Genomic DNA, 17,053 nt, shown 5'->3' on the forward strand with positions numbered 1-17,053 from the left:
ACAAAAAATAAAATCCTCTCCAGGTCAAAATGACCAAAACATTAGGGTTAATTATATAGAATTCAAATAAAATATTTATACATTTACATCATTATATGTACAGTATGTCATGCAATTATGTGTACAGTATGTTTACATATGTAATCTCAGTAAGAACAGAACATCCTTTTCTGGAACACACTGGAACAAGGTCTATACATTAAGCTGATTTAGTAATGTGTACTAGGACATGCTGTTGACTCGCTCCCCTTGTGGCTGAGACATATATGGCATGTTTACAATGATCAGTTTGCTTGGTCTGGGCAATCTGTAAGCTTGTTTTCAGATTCTGCAGCCTTTATCCTAGCATGAGCTTCAAATAGGTGTTTGTGCGCAGGATTAGCAATTAGAGTGGAGGGCTGCTGTGCTAACAACGATTATGAGCTAAATATGAGCACAGGGTCTATAGACTCGATAAGTATCTCAGAGTTCAGGGAGCTAATAGCAATATACATTTTTGAGTACTTTAAAGATATCTGATGCTCTTTTTGAAAATGCCCCTTAAAACACTCCCTGGTTAAAATTTATGAATGTTTTTACAGCTGCAGGTCTGGTTTTAACCACCAGGGGGTTTGACTTACTGTTTTCCTTTGCGTGCTGCAAGATCCGGTTTGTTCCGGTGTCAGAGTTACAATAGTGAAAGCAGTGAGTTGTGATAAGAATGAATGACACAGATGCCGAGATGGAGAGAGGAAAGCAGAAAGGAACATGGTGGTTTTTATCAGACTTTTTTTTTTAGAAAGCAAATGGAAAACAGCCAGCCAAAGGTTTCAGAGTCTCACTGCACTAAACTAGAAAATAGAAAAGCAAAGACAGACACACACACACACACACACACACACTCACACTCACACACTTGATGCCTCCTGCCAAGAACACCAGAAAAAGAAAACACTCAGGGTATTTCTGTAACCTGTAGAGAAATATCGTTCTCATGCAATCTTAGGCCAACTCTAATGATAGACATTACTCAAGTTAATAATGGCTCATGAGAGACAAAATAAATGTCAGCAAATTATGTTTATTGTAAAAAAAAAAAAAAAATAAGGCTGTAGTGTATCATTAGGACCTGATGATTAAGTATTCCAAAATGCACAGCGTTTATAAAAAAAAAAAAAAAAAAAAGACAAATAATTTTTACATTTCTATACAATTTCTATTATATTTGATTATAATTTACTGTTACGGTAGCACTAAACACATAATAAAGTTAAAATAAAGTTTACACACAACATGTGTGTTAGTTAATGTGTGTTAGTACATTAGTGATGGCTTGGATTGCAAGTAGTTAGTGTTGTGAGAAAGCTCCAGATTGAATGGTTGTTGATTTGTTTTTGTATTCCTCCTCTGCAGATCTCATAGACCTCCCTCATCCTGTTATACAAAGAAGAACTATCATTCCCAATACATAAAAAAGGCATCTCTTTATTATTTAGTGTTGAGAGATCTGAATGTTTACACAGTTTGGATTCGTTTGTCTGTGTTAGCTGGTTATAATACAGAGACTATTGTCCATGCTGCCAGTATTCTGTTTAATAGACAGCACAAAGCGATTCTCTTTTACATGCCAGTCTGTCAGATGTAGCTTCTGTTCAAGAAATTAAACTCACAACTGTTTCAGTGTTACTGTAAAATGAAATGCTGTTGTGTAAACTTTACCGATTTCTTTTTCCGGCAGTCTCCACAGAGGCAGCCTACACATCCATTCACAACCTGAATGACACAGAGTATCATCTGGATCAGAGACAGTCCCAAGAGGATGGAGAACAGCACGATGTGCCAGAGAACCACATTCTCGGGAAAGACACACTCGGACCATGTGGTCTTATCCCCCAGGTAACTGCTGTTCCTGTTACAGCGAGATGAAAAGAAGAGAGAAGGAGCTTTAGTTGAAGTGCAGGATAAGAGCTCACCTAGTGGCCATACAAAGAACAGCAATTCCATTGCATTCATTTCATTTTTCTTTAAGATTTTAGGTGTTCTTACCTTGCCATATCCTCAAAGGGATATACCCAATCACCATTCTTGTCTTTGCATAGAGGCCCAACAGCCATTGCTGCAATGGCAACAGAGGCACAGTAGGCCGACCCAACAATGCCAAATACAGAAGAGAAAACAGAATTCAGCATCTGAACGAAACAAAAAGAACATGAAACATTAAACTATCAAAAACATTTATATATAGACTGCATATACTGTATATGCAAAAGAGAATGTTGTTTATATGTTTTCAAATTGTACGGCTCCACTAGTGAGCTTCTTGTTGTGAATGATAGTGATTTTAAATTTTTTTGTTAATTGTTACATTTTAGGGTGATTTTCTTTGTCAGATTTACTCACACGACAGCGGTTTCCACAACAACCAGCCCCGCAACAGCCTTTGCCCCCAGCTCTGATGGCTGAGCAGCTTGGACACATCATCTGATGAATAAAAAGTGAGTGCATATTAACTTATCGTCAACTGTGATCTCAACGAGATAAGGTTTGCCGTAAAGCAGGTTAAACAATGTTTGTGTAAATGACTTAATCTAGGATAAATAATTTGTACTGAACAATTCAAAATTAAGATTCTTTATTGGCATCCATGATTCCATTAAGAACTTTTAACATATTTTAAAGTGAAAAAATGCTCTTCTGATTATTAAAAAGTGCTTCATACTGAGAAAATGTGTTCTTTAAATAACTGTTCACTAAATGCTTCTTTGGGAAACCCTAAATTCTTCTGACATCACTGTGCAAAATCAAGTTTTTGGAACCTTTATGAGTGATTGTTTTATCAAAATGCGCTTAATCACACATTAGACTCAGTCTACTTTTTCTGTGATATGTGTACTTGCTCATAGCATGTTCCTCTGTAAATGCACTTATTGCTTGATGTGATCCAGAGCCAGCTTACATAACTTTACTCAGGATTAATCCATCCTGGTCATATCTGGTCATATATATATATATATATATATACACGTATATATGTGTGTGTGTGTGTGTGTGTGTACCATTAAGGTACTAAAATGTACCTTATATGCACCCTTCAGGGGTAAAAAAAGTGTAAAAAAATGTACAAACATGTATCTTTCGAAAAGGGTACTGCCCTAGTGACAGATTTTGTACCTGTTTTATTCCGTTCTGAGCGGTGAAGCTCTGCATGGTGGACCACTGTTTCTCATCACTGTATTTGCTGACCGCAGATATATTTTCTTCCTCCAATCTAAATTTCCTTTATTCTTATTGACTTATAATGCTAATTCAACCATACTTGTTTTCTTTATTGATTGGTGTGCCATGTATTATCATAGACATGAATAAAATAAATAGCACACAAAGCCTTGTCGCAGTGTTTGAAGTATCTGATGTTCTACCTAAAACATCAGACCAGGTTAGGCCTGTTCATTTAAACATTAAACATTAATACTCCACTAATAATCTCACATTCTCAGAAAATTAAAAGGTACAAAACCTGTCACTGGGGTGCTACCCTTTTACACATTTGAACCTTATTTAAGGGTGTATATAATACCTTAAAGGTACATATTAATACCTAAAGTATACATATTGGTGCATATTAATATTTGTACCTTTCAAAAAAGCAGCACCCCAGTGACAGCTTTCGTGAGTACATCTCATAAATACAAGACAGGCAGATTTGTTTTAGTTTTTTAGGAAACAAGTTCAGGCAAACGCTGCATTAATGATGAGATCAGTTTAACAGACTGAATTACTCACAATTAGTCCACCGCCGAGCACACCTCCCATAAGCCAGACTTGAAGGGAAATCTGGCCAGTTTCCAGCTGTTCTCCATTAGGGAAGAATAAGAGTATATTGGCTATAATACACAAAAAAGCTGTGGGCAGAAGAATTAGCCCCACTAACCGTGCACACTTCCCAGTACACATTGCAATGGATCTGTATAAAAAGGAAAACGTTATAAATCAGGAGAAATTGTCAAAGGCTGTGTTCTTCTCAGTGCAGCACAGGCTCTGAATGATTGCACAGAATGCCATTTAAGACTTGACAATATTTACAGTGCTTTTATCAGTGCCATTTATGGTGCATTACTGTAACAGTGGGAAGTGGCTGAAGTTTCTGGTTTGGATAATTACTGACGTGTGTACGTGTATTGTGGCTGGTTTGATCAGTGTAAGGTGTGTGGGGACAATAGTTACAGTAAAGCCATAAAATGAATCCTGATAAAACAACAAGGCCCGTTATACAGCCTGTTTTATAATATCTTGTGTTATAAATGGCACTTTATTTATAATGGTTTTGTAAAGGTTAATGATACTTCTGCATCGTCATTTCTTTTCAGATATTCTTCATTCAGTACCATTCACTAAAACACTTCAGTTTAAGTAGTTTACTTTTTGTTGAAATAACATTTTTAATAGGCTAGATGTTCTCATAAAGGATTGTAAAGTGTGAAAAAGCTTGAAAGGACCATGACAATTAAGACAAATAACATTCTTTTCAAAAAAGTTGCATGGAACATTAAACCCTAACAGAAGCTTACTGTAAAACTCAAAATAGTTTTTAGCAATGGTTTTCAATACCTAAAAGGGTTAAAACGACTGTTGAGGTGACTGAAGGGACATCTTGACAGAAAATAAATAATATGGACATTAAAAGTAGTCATAAAAAAAGTATATTTTTTCTTTGTTGAATATAATAGGGCTTGGGCGCCGCGTTGCATTCTGGGACGTAGCGGTCATGTTGATGGCCTCGCGAATGGAAACATACAGCAAGTCGAACGAGAAGAAGTGGGAGAAAGAAAAAAGATGTTAAAATCGCGAAATGCTGTGGGATTTACAGGGATACGCTAAATAGGGATGACAGGGACTGTAATGTGGACAAAATCGGCACTATTAATGGTTTGGATCTATATGAAATTCCCAACAAAGAGTGGAGCGCCACCAACGACGACGACTTGCTGCCGCACTTTTGCAATACGGATATCTTCGGCTACCTTGTTTGTTTTATGAGCGCCTACACTTCAGAACAGTTCGGAAGCTACAAGTCATTGGAGTCTCATGTGTGGTTCACAAATGGATGGGTTCAGGAGCTGCAGGTCATAAAGCAGGCAAACAGTATACAGTAATCCGGACAAAGGTAAGCTGCGCTCCACATAGCTCCTAGTTTGGTAACCATTAGTGCTAACAACCATTCACACGTGTGCTTTTAACTATGTGTTTAAAAAGTTTAGTCAGTAGCTGTCAACCCTCCCGTTTTTCCCGGGGTTCTCACGTATTTGAGCTCTTTTCCCGCTGTCTTCCCGTTTTATTTTTTTTTCCTGTAAAATATCCCGTAAGCCCTTCCATCGGACCTGTCAAAGATGAACGTTGAAATCTGCCCGTGTTTTAGATGAGTAGCCCGGGAAATGTCCCTTATTTTCAATGGTCAATGGTGACTTAAGCTATATAAATTAATATTCAGATGTTACGGTCTCCGTGGTCGCGCCTCCAAGCAGGAAAGCGGTGGAAAGTTAATCCATTCTCATTTATTTCCCCATGGCGATTATGTGTTGCGCTCATAGACTGTATAAAAACAGGTTGCGCTATTACAACCCACAATCCAGCAATGGTTTACCATGGTTGGAATAGATTTTTAATTAATAAAATTAAGACACACGGCTGAGAGGGAGTACGTCTAAACAATGCGTAGTAATCCGAGTGGCAGTAAAGGAGGCCATTAACATGGCGGCCACGCCAAGGAATGACGTCACGACGCCCAGGGGTAACGGTAGAACAGTAAAACTTGTTTATACATTTTTTTAAGTACTAGAAATAAAATACTACTCTTTGAAACTTTAAAGGAGGATAAAATTTTAATATTTAAAATATTTGGCCTTGTTGGTCTGTAATCTGTAGGATACGTAAATCTGTGACGTCATTAACGGGTGCACGTGAGCTTTTTTCGAGTTCGCGAGAGGATTTGAAGCGTTGAGTGTTAACAAATGTCACAACTGCTCGGGTTCAAAGCAAGGTAAGTCATTTAAAACAAGTTATTGTGTAACACTAACCGAAAGTCAGATGTTATTTGATGTGTTTTGTCGAAGGCGTCGACGATTTGTTCTCAATTGGTTGTTTTTCGATGTTGCTAGTTCAAATTCAGGTGACGTTAATGCCATCCAATTAATGTTAACATGAAGGACAGGTTATATGAACTCAAAACATATGAGTTTATAACATCGAGGTGTTGTTTCAACTATTGCGTTATCTGACATAAAATATGTGTGTTGTTGGATGATATTACCTGAAAATTCAGTTAGCCTATGTAATTAGCATGAAGATGAGTAATGTTAGCCTATAATTTGCCCTGGAGCATTTAAGTTAGCAGTGCGTTGTAAACTTGTAACGTTACTGCTAGTTGAGTAAAGTTACAGGGTCTAAATATATTGATTCAAAGATACAAATGTGGTTCCGTGTCCATGTAGTAAATTTTAAGATGATATGTTTATTAATGGTGTTAAAAAGTTTAAGGAATGAGACACTGCATGTGCTTGTACTAGGTTTATCAGGAAAAAAGCACGATGTATGCACTTATTTAGTCATAGCGTTGTTTTGTATATCTTTAGTTCCCCTAGAAGTATTATGTATTTAACATGATTTATTTGTAACTGCGTCATCGCTGAGCTGTTTGAAGGGTAGTTCTTGTTTTGTCCGCTGGGGGGCAGACCCTTCCTGCGTTTGAAGGCGATGTTTCACGTTAACGCGACAAATCCCGTGAATTTTACCTTTGCTGTCATGTTCCGAGTGACTTTATTTTCATTTCCGTTTGATACGTTTTATGATGACAACAGCTTTATTTTATTACAGTCCTAGAATTGCTTCTAAGCTTCTGGTTGGTGAAAAAGCACATTACCTCACTGTAATACACACGCCTCCTTTCAGCCTCTGTTGAAGAAAGCTCCGATTTTTTAAAAACTAAATGATATTACCAAGTGGTAATACGAGTGTGTAGTCAAGATACCATGATGTACAAGAGTATTGTCGGTTAAAAAGAAACAATAATAAAACACGCCGTCGTCATATCTGCTGCGTCAAAGAATCTGTTTCCTGCTGTTGACTGTTTGTGGGTATCGCTTCTCGGCCTTTTGGCTAAGATCAAGTGTAGTATCTGTTCTTATCAGTTTAATATCTGATACGTGCCCTACCCGGGCACCATATATTAAATTGATTTTTGGAATAGGGAGATGGAATAGGGGCTTGCTCCGTCCACTCCACGCATCGACCCGGTATTGCAGTACCTCCGGGAACGGTGCACCCCCCTAAAATGGTTAAAAAAAGAATTGCAACGCATGTCGATTACATTAATGTAATGTGCTTAATAGAGAAGTGTATATTTATCACCGTGGTGGTCTGTATGTTGTGTTGAGGATTTTTCTTTGTGTAGTATGATTATATATTTTGCCTGTTTTCCTTTGCATTATCCCATATTCTCCTAAAAATACTTTTAAAGTATTTAACCGCGTTGCATGTGTGTGCAAAATGAATAAATGTGGTTGTCGAGCGCACGCTCGTTTCTAGTGTTTCTTGAAGTAGGTTGCTGTTGCTTGTCGCATGCTGCTTCTACCAGTGAGTGTTTTGACAAAATGATGAAATGTTCTATTGTTCGTATTCTCGTTGTCTCGAGTTTGTCCTCGCTGCACGATAACGTAGCTGGGCTAGATATACTACGTTTACGCGCACGGTTTTTTCTTTTTTATATTTATATGGTATAAATAAATATCTGCATGTTTCAGTAGGCCTATAACTTTTATACTCTGTCACGGAAAGCACAGAGAGTGAGAACGAAAAATAATATTCGATTGCTGAACGAATTATTGACAGAACTATTAGACTATCAGAGGAAAAAGTAATAAACAAAGTTACCCATTTTTTTTTCATAAAGAACAAAGAAAATTGTAATTAGTTTTATTTCTAAAATTAATCAAACTAATAAAAATATACAGCTTACATACCAAACTTTTATTTCAAAACTGTCATAATTGCTTAAAGTTTGAATACACTACTAGTTTAAAATCACAGTATAATATAACTTGTGTAAGCCTATGAAACGCATCTATATCTCATAATAACGGTTTAATTTACATTAAATACTATATTTAGTGACAGCCCCACTTTGCACATTAAAATCCAATACTGAGCATGCTCGTCAAACATCCAATACATATTCTGATATTCTGATCCTACAGGCTGCAGCGAGGACCTCTTGGTTGTCTCCGGCATTTTACAGACTTTTGTCTGTCATAGGGATGTCAACGATTAATCAATGGATTAATTGTCAATAAGAGATTGAATCTATTAAAGTTATCGACGGCCAGTTACCTTATTTAATGTTGGGATGCATGCGGCTCATGCACAAAACATGTGCGAGCAGCTGTGAGTGGCCCTTTATAAATGCATCATCATTCAATCATAATGTACAAATTAGGCATTTAATGTGATTTAAACTTTAAAAGTACATTAAAATTGAAACAACACAAAGTTCTTCATCATTGAAAGAAATAGAAATGTAGTAACTAAGTAATTTCACCACATGATTATTTCATATCGTGCGCTTTGCAGGGCTGCGGAACACAGGACAGAAAGGCTGTTCATTCCTACGACTTATTAATTTGTGGCAACTGCTCATGTTTCATTAATTTTGTTCCTTAACAATTCAAATACAATTGAATTGAGGGAACAAATTAATAAATCAAACAAATTTTTAATGTAAAAAAGGGATCCTTTAAAGAAAATGCATAGCCTATATAAGTTATAGGCCTAAAATATAAAAATAACAGTGTTCATTAAAAAGAAAAAGGCGAAATAATATATCTGACTTAAGATAACGGATTTAAAACGAGTGTCGTGGCGTTTCATATAAAAGTTCAAGAAAAGGAAAGGATGACAGGCCTAGGTTCAAGGTTCAAACAACACATTAATTTCCACAATGAACATTATTGTTTCTCAATATTGATAGAGACCCTTTCAGTGAAAAACAGGTCTATTTAGTTTACAAACAATATAGATGTGTCCATAAAAACATTTAGGGAGTAAAGAAAATTGAATCTGTTTATATAATAACAAAACAGTAAAAAAAAAGTGACTTTTTCAGAGAAATGTTTTCAATCTGTGATCAACAAAACAACCCTTGCAGCTATTTAGTTAAAACAATTGTACAAATTGTCTTCTGTAACAAAAATAAAAACATTGCAGATGATTTACAAACTACACACAATATGAATGAGAAATACGCCTGTTGCAACTGAAAAAGTTTTTGGTTTGTTTCAGTGTTTCCCCTAGGTTTACAGCTTTTTTGGGGGGGTTGGTGAAAATTGACACAGACACTAACACTTGAAGCCAGGTCTGATTTCCTTTCACAACTTCTTGTTTATGTTGTCTACATATTCGACAGAGCATTTGTAAAACCAAAATAAATTTAAAATAAATAACTTTCTTTTCATTCTTTATGTGCCATCTATTAGGGCTGTACGATAATGATTAAAAATGATAATCACGGCTATTTTGATTAAAATCAAAATCACGATTATTAATAACGATTATTCTATCCTGCTAAAAAAAATCCTGCTAAAACCAGCCTAGACTTAGCTGGTTAAGGCTGGTCTTTCAGCTTGGTCAAGCTGGTTTTAGCTGGTTGTTCCAGTTGGTATCCCAGCCTGACCAGCTAAGGAAGTGGTCAAAACCCCTAAAGTCTGTCAACCTGTCAAAGGCTGAGTTTAGGTTTTTTTTAATTCAGCAGGGAAATGCAATAACATTTAATGTGTCCTTTAAACAACCTCCACTGACTATACACTGACTTTATTTAACTAACTATGATAATACAAAACTCTTGGTTTTGGTTAGTGTTTTGTCATCTGTATTCACATTACATTTTGCAAATGGGGAAAAAGCCACTCAGATCGCACAGTAAATTTGCTCAAAAATCGTGAATACACACTGAAAACTAACATTGCCATGCCATTTTCAACACGAAAACTGGTAAAAAACTACAAATTCTTACTATAAATTCCAGCTATTCCAATATATGTAAATTTTTCCTCATTTTATTGTCAAAGGGAGGAAAACACAACAGATCCATTATTGAAACTCAGTGAAAGTTTGATCATGACCAATTTGGTAACACAACAGTACAAATGGTTTGTGAAAACACACATTGTCTATATGACACTGTGATAATGTTCTTATGTCAGAGAAGGAAGGAGACCAGGGTCGGCGTTTCTGAGGCTCATGGGTTTCTTTATTAATCAACAAAAATAAAACAGTTGCGCCACCTGCGCATTCGCTTAATTCAAACCACTGCTAGGCAATTCACAGTCTTGCGTTTCACGATCCTGCTTGAGTCCCCACGAGTCCTCAGCTCTCTCTGCCCTCGCTGGTTAGCGGCTGGCTTAAATACCGCTTCCCCACGCCAATCACTGCAATGAGAAGCTGGTGTCACTCGTTTCTCACTTAACCCACTTACCTCAGGACCAAATTGTATATATATATAATTTTTGCGACAACAGCACCAAAGTGAACCCCTTTTCCATCAGTTGCTGAATGGATAGAATGGCTGTAGGCTTCAGCTCTAGAGAAAGAGAGAGCGAGAGACAGAGAGAGATAAATAAGAAACATTTGTTTAACATAATCAACTGGTATATATATATATATATATATATATATATATATATATCTCCTTGCAGCATGTGGTGCATCTCTTCAGTTCGGTCAGGGATCTCCCTTTTTGGAGCCTACTTGTTAGAATATTTTGAGATCATGAAAATATCCCTAGTGCCTTTTTTAATCATCTGTCCTACAATGACCCTGTTGTACATTTATCGTCTTAGAAAACTAAGAATAACGAAGTGAGACGTTGCTTCGTTTCATACGTTTGAGGAAAAAGGAAAGCGAAAGTAACAAAAAACACAGCGTGTGCTTGCTCAGCCAATCGTTCACAAGATGGCCGTTGTATAATTCACCAGAACCAATCACAAAAGATGTTATTCATAATAGGGCTGTCGCGATAACCGCAAAATTGTAATACCGCGCTATTGACAAGCAAACCGCAGAGGAAAGATAGCAACCGCGGCAACCACAGTGTTCAGGTTTTTTTTTTTTTTTTTTTTTATGAGGCTGTGGCCTTGTTTTTTTTTTTTCAATTTGTCACTGTGCATTCAATGTTAAATAAATTATATTAATGATACAATATGGTCACGACTGTAATTTTCTCGTGAGCCGTTGTAGCTTTATGGTGCTTAGTTAGTTTTGAATAGGCCGGCTGAAACGATGGGAGGCGCTCGATTTCGTCCCAAAACCTAATGTCACGTTGCCAGTTTGGGAACATTTTGGCTTTCAACCCAATGAAAAGGACGAGCCAGCGAATATTAGGGCTGTGACGGTTGCCGTGACAACCGCGTCACCGCGGTGGTCGGTTGCTATCGCGGTTGTCTACTGCCATCACAAACTCTATAGCAAGCATAATACAAAGTTTTGTATAAGTGTAATGACTGTAATAGTGGTGTGATAATACCACATCGCCGATCTGAAGTCATCTGCATTCATGTCACCCATCAGCGTTCGCACAAGTTCTCGTGTTCGCAAACGCTGGCTTGGCTCAGGTTTGTTGAGGCTTTCTCCAAACTGGCCAAATACAAACGAGACAGCGATAAATAAAAGATGGTAAAAAGAAATATGGCAACGATTCCCATTTCAAAGAGAGCGCATGCAGATGAGGAGTTAATGAGCTCGCTTGGTGGCGGAAAAGTAAACCGGACGCAACACAACCGCGTTGCGACAGGTTTAGTCTGTGTCTATACAGGACGTTTGAACTCTGTGTCAGTATCTCACAGACCGGGCGGGGATTTATCATGTCTTGTCATGCAGCATCCAGTGTAGCATCACTGATTATAATGAGTATTTTGTCGCGCTGCGTCGCTCGCGTCCGTTAGGGTGCTTATTTAGGCTACTTTCTTGTTTAACTGTATTATTTCTTTGATATTTATTTTAGTGTTTTGCAGGCGGCGTTCACTGACATCAGTGCTCAAATAAACACGAACTGACGTGTTAAATAGGATGTGTTAGATGAGTGAGACAGTGCTGGTCTGATTTCATAGACATGCATATATATATATAAATATATCCTGTATATAATATATATAAAATGTATTACATGCATGCACAGTTTAAGTCAGCTTTAATCACCCTTTTTGGTAATTCCATGAATTAACGGACCACAACACTGCTTGCACATAGTTTATTTCGCAGTTTGATACGAAAGGATACGCACAAAGGAAGCGCGCACCGGCGCCTTTGAGCACAGGACCGTTTCCGCGCTCGCTTAACTCGCACCTGATAATACTAGAGTGAAGTGGAGCACGTGTCTGAAACGTCTCCTGTTCAGTCATTCTGCGACTGAATACATTCACTTCTTGTCATGAGAAAAAGTGACAGAAGCAGCAGTTGTGACTGGGTGGCCATCCCCGCCCCTACGTTAAATATTTAGAATACATTAAACTGAAAAGAAAAAATTATCGCCTTCGTTAACGAGCAAATTTTGACACTAATATATTTATACATTAAAAAAAATAATATATATATATATATATATATATATATATATATATATATATATATATATATATATATATATATATATATATATATATATATTATTTTTTATTATTTTTATCAACACCGCGCCACCGGCGGTTGTTAGTCCATGACTACCGCGGGGGTAAAAATCAGCCACCGTCACAGCCCTAGCGAATATAGATGAGCCGATATGCAAAATGTGCTGCAAAAATGTTTCCTGTGACACTGCAATACATCTAATTTGAGGTCATCGAGACATTCTAAAACGCTTAACGGGAAAAACGCTTAATGTGGTTTATTGTACCAATACAGTGATATTAACAGACCAAACTCACTAAACATCATATTAATAAAGTATATTATCTACAAAAAATCAGATGATCCCTGAATATGAATTCAACGCGTTTAATAACACGTTAAGCCTTTTCCTCTCATAGAAAACCATCATAAGGCTTAACGTGTTATTAAACGACTTGCATTCATATTCAGGGATCATCTGTTTTTTTGTTTTGTTTTTTGTACATTGTATACTACTTTATTAGTATAATGTTTAGTGAGTTTGGTTTTTAAAAATCACTGTCTTAGTACATTAAGCCACATTAAGCGTTTTCTTATAACGGTTTTCTATGGGAGGAAAAGGCTTAACGTGTTATTAAACGAGTTGCATTCATATTCAGGGCTCATCTGATTTTTTATAGATAGTATACTTTATTAGTATGATTTTTAGTGAGTTTGGTCTGTTAATATCACTGTCTTAGTACATTAAGCCATGTTAAGCGTTTTAGAGTGTCATACCTGCTGAAGTCACGGACAACCTCTGCGTCAATGCCCATACCCAAGAGAGCGTGAGCAGATAACGAGCTCACACGCTATCTGCATGAGGAGTGCATCGACTCCAGCGCGAATCCACTGTCCTGGTGGGCCAGTGGTGACGCGATAATCAGTCTAGATTTTCGCTGCTGTCCAAAGTCGCGCGCACATACATGTAATACATGTTAGAACTTGATTTCTAAAAAAAAAAAAAAAATTATTGGAAAACGCATGTTTTTGTTGCTGTTTGGCATTTAACAATAAATAAAAATGTTTTAAAACGTCTCTGTCAGTTAAAAAAAGCAACAATATATGCTACATAACTCAACGATAGAGCTTTGTATGCAGCAAAATCAGAATAAATTAGGTATGTAAAAAAAAAAAAAAAAAAAAACTGCGGTAATACCGCATATCGCGCTATTGAGCCACCCATAATAACCGCAGGGGAAATTTCTTAACCGCGACAGCCCTAATTCATAAGTCTTTGTCTGTAACGCCACCTTCTGTTCATCTCCTCCTTGTTCGCTGTTGGATGGTTAGTCTCAACTGCACATGGCTTAGGAGGCAAACAGGTCAGTCTCTGACCCACCAAGAAATGAGCAGGTGTCAGTGGCTCTGGCTCATCCACCTCATTGTGCACAAGTGAGCGGCCTCGAGTTTATTATGGCTTCAGCTTCAGTCAGAATGGTGCACATTTCTTCAAAGTTGAGTTTAGCTCTGCCTAGCACCTTTCTGAGAATAACCTTGACTGACCTAACCAACCGCTCCCAGAATCCGCCCCACCAGGCTGCTCTTTCAGCGATGAACCGCCAGGTGATGCCTTTCTCTGAGAAGAACTCCCGTAGCCGTGGATCTTTAATGCCTTTCCAGAGCTCCTTCAAATCTTGATCAGCTCTCTTGAATGTCTTGGCATTATCTGAATAAATCACCTTGCATAATCCTCTTCTTGAGATGAATCTTTTCAACGCTAACAGGAAGTTCTCTGTGGACATATCTGAGACCAGCTCTAAGTGCACTGCTCTTGTTACAGCGCAAGTAAACAGTGCTATAAACGCCTTTGTCATAACGTTCTGTGTCTTGACATAGAGTGGCCCTGCGAAGTCCACACCAGTGATCTCAAATGGCGGTGACTCTATTATCCTGTCTCTCGGCAGTAGCGTGGTAGTCTGTTGTCCAGCCTTTGCTTTAAATTTCTTGCAGATTACACATCTGGACACAACCTTCTTCACTACCTGTCGTGCCCTCAAAATCCAATACTTCTCTCTTGTCTGTACTAAAGTGTCTCGTACACCTGCATGCATTATCTTCTCATGTTCATACTAGAGCCCGACCGATATGGATTTTTGGGGGCCGATGCCAATATTAACTCGAAAAGAGCCGATTTATAAGCCGATATTTTGATTTTAAAAATAATCTGGATATTAGACCCATTTCCTATAAACTGCATTTACACAACATTCAATAGCAAAATATCTGCCTGTTCTATGTATGTGGGCTGTATAAACCATTTTCCAGAATGGACTATGTTAAAAAAAGCCTTAGATTACAGTCTCAATGACTAAACAATTGCACATCAAAAGTATATATTTTTTAATGATCAAAAAACAGTCTGGTTTTAAACATTTAACACTTACTTTCTTCCAGTTGAAGCTGGTTTTAACAGTCTGTGTGTGTACTGTAAATAAATTATAATACTAAAGTTAAAGTATTTGCAGAATTAGTCCCACACTTTGCTGCTACAGCATTCACCTTTTTCAGCCATCTGTAGGCAGAAAGAGAGACAGAGAAAGAATAAGCATGTGTATTAATAATATCACCATGTATCATTACTCATGTCATCATTAGAATTATAATAATAATAAACTGGGATCTCCTACATAGGCAAAAATGAGAAATATATATATATTTTTTTATTTGTCAAGCAATAGGTATTACCTACTTATATTTAACAATATTATTTCAACATTTTCCTGTTATGTCTGTAAAGCTGCTTTGAAACAATATGTAAAAAAAAAAAAGCGCTTGTTCAGCTCACATTTATTTACATGTCCCCTCTGGTTTAATCATTTCTGACGCACATACTGTAGTTACTGTAACTACACTATATTTGCTCTCACAGACACATTCACGACAGACCCGTATATCTTCTCCTCTTCTCTTTGTGCAGTCTGAATCAAAACATCGTCTTGCCTACTATTACCGGAAGATTACGGAATCAATTCAAAGTTGAATGGTTAACGTTAGTGTCATGAACACACCGCTGTCAATTTTGAGAAGAACCACCTTCAAACAAGTTAATAGCAAGCATTTAAGGGGCCTGCTAAAAAGGAAGCTATTAGCGTTAGAGTAACGTAACCAGCCTGAATTCACCAAATTGTTCTCTGGACCTGAGGGTAGCCTCTTCTTCCTTGCTTCTCTCTTAATTCTCATCAGCAGGACTAGCGCTATCGCTCACTTCTTACAACGGGACAGATACATGTTTGCTGGTGACCGAAAGGAGGAGGAACAGACTATGAAAGAGCTCCCGCTAAACGTTTTTAAAACTCCGCCTATGCCATAGCGCAGCGCAAATCGCGTTGTATCTGAAGGGCAACGCTGAGCCCAGCGGCAAGCACCGTGCATACTGCGTACTGTGTGAAAGGCCCAATTACGCGGTAATTATGTGGGAAACACACCGCAATAGAATAAGAATAAGTTAAACGCTAACGTTATAGTTTGACCTCCTATTAACGTTCGAGCTCTTCCACTGATAAACATGGTATTAGCTTTGTGGCTAATCTAATATAGCAATGCATTAGCGGCTGTAAGTGATATTACAGAATATTTAGAAGTAATAATGATAGGACCGTTAGCTAGAACTACCACACAGTTTTTATATACAGGGTATGAACTAAATCTACAATCATTTCACATGACGAACGACAGACTCACCGTCAAAACAGTTGATCGCTTTCTTCTGTAGTGGACTTCTGGCGCTGTTGTTAACTCTGGAGCTGCAGAGCTCCCTCTGGTGGGCACACTATGCAACACTCATAACATGAGTGAAGCATGAGACTCTGTTTCTCATGTTTCATCGGCCGTTATAAATGCCGATGCCGATTTAAATGCAATTAGCTTATATCCGATATATCGGTCGGGCTCTAGTTCATACTGCACCAACATTTCTGTGTATCGGTGATTGTTGGGCAAAATCCATGGGTGCTTTTCTCTGTAAGAGAGATCAGAATGCTGGAGCCTTCCTCCCACACTGAGCAGCTCATCCTCGTCCAGAAATGGTTTTAGCTCTCGGATTCTGGAGTCAGTGTTGGGACATTTTCCTGCTTTCAGCAGATCAATTTCAGAGCTGAAACTCTGGTTCTGAATCACCTTTATCCAGTTTTTATTAGCTTCATTCAGCTCTTCTGCCGTCAGTTCACCACTGATGGTTATGCTTGAGCGGGTGTTGGTGATAAACCTCTTTATCCAGGCTGTTACCCGGGGCACTGTTTTTAGTTTGCTGTACTTCTCCAGACATAAAACCGGGCTTAAGAAGTCTTGGTCTGGCTTAACAAGCTGTACAGCAATCTGGTATTTGGATCTGAGTTCAGACTTTACCTCATCTTCCTGAGTGCTCTCTAACTGATCAGTTAACATC

General features: G+C 37.8%; 1 protein-coding gene and 1 non-coding gene across 3 annotated transcripts; one reads left to right on the plus strand and one right to left on the minus strand.

Moving 5' to 3' along the window:
- Positions 1-1,301: 1,301 nt before the first annotated feature.
- On the minus strand, positions 1,302-6,418 carry LOC132116343 (transmembrane 4 L6 family member 5-like). Of its 2 annotated transcripts, XM_059525153.1 has the most exons (6): positions 6,054-6,418; positions 3,763-3,828; positions 2,380-2,460; positions 2,026-2,168; positions 1,699-1,888; positions 1,302-1,413 (listed from the first exon to the last, which is right to left on the minus strand). In XM_059525153.1, exons 2-6 carry the CDS (start codon positions 3,790-3,792, stop codon positions 1,396-1,398), a joined length of 462 nt encoding a protein of 153 aa, XP_059381136.1. In that variant the 5' UTR covers positions 3,793-3,828; positions 6,054-6,418; the 3' UTR covers positions 1,302-1,395. The 2 variants fall into 2 exon arrangements, with proteins under 2 accessions (XP_059381136.1, XP_059381129.1); XM_059525146.1 differs by lacking the exon at positions 6,054-6,418 and having other exon boundaries at positions 3,763-4,077.
- A 693-nt stretch (positions 6,419-7,111) lies between these two features.
- LOC132128955 (U2 spliceosomal RNA) lies at positions 7,112-7,302 on the plus strand. Its single transcript, XR_009428425.1, has one exon. It is a non-coding gene; the product is annotated as a U2 spliceosomal RNA (small nuclear RNA).
- The last annotated feature ends 9,751 nt before the right edge of the window (positions 7,303-17,053 follow it).

Source organism: Carassius carassius, chromosome 3 (genome assembly GCF_963082965.1).
Source record: "Carassius carassius chromosome 3, fCarCar2.1, whole genome shotgun sequence".
NCBI lineage: Eukaryota > Metazoa > Chordata > Actinopteri > Cypriniformes > Cyprinidae > Carassius > Carassius carassius.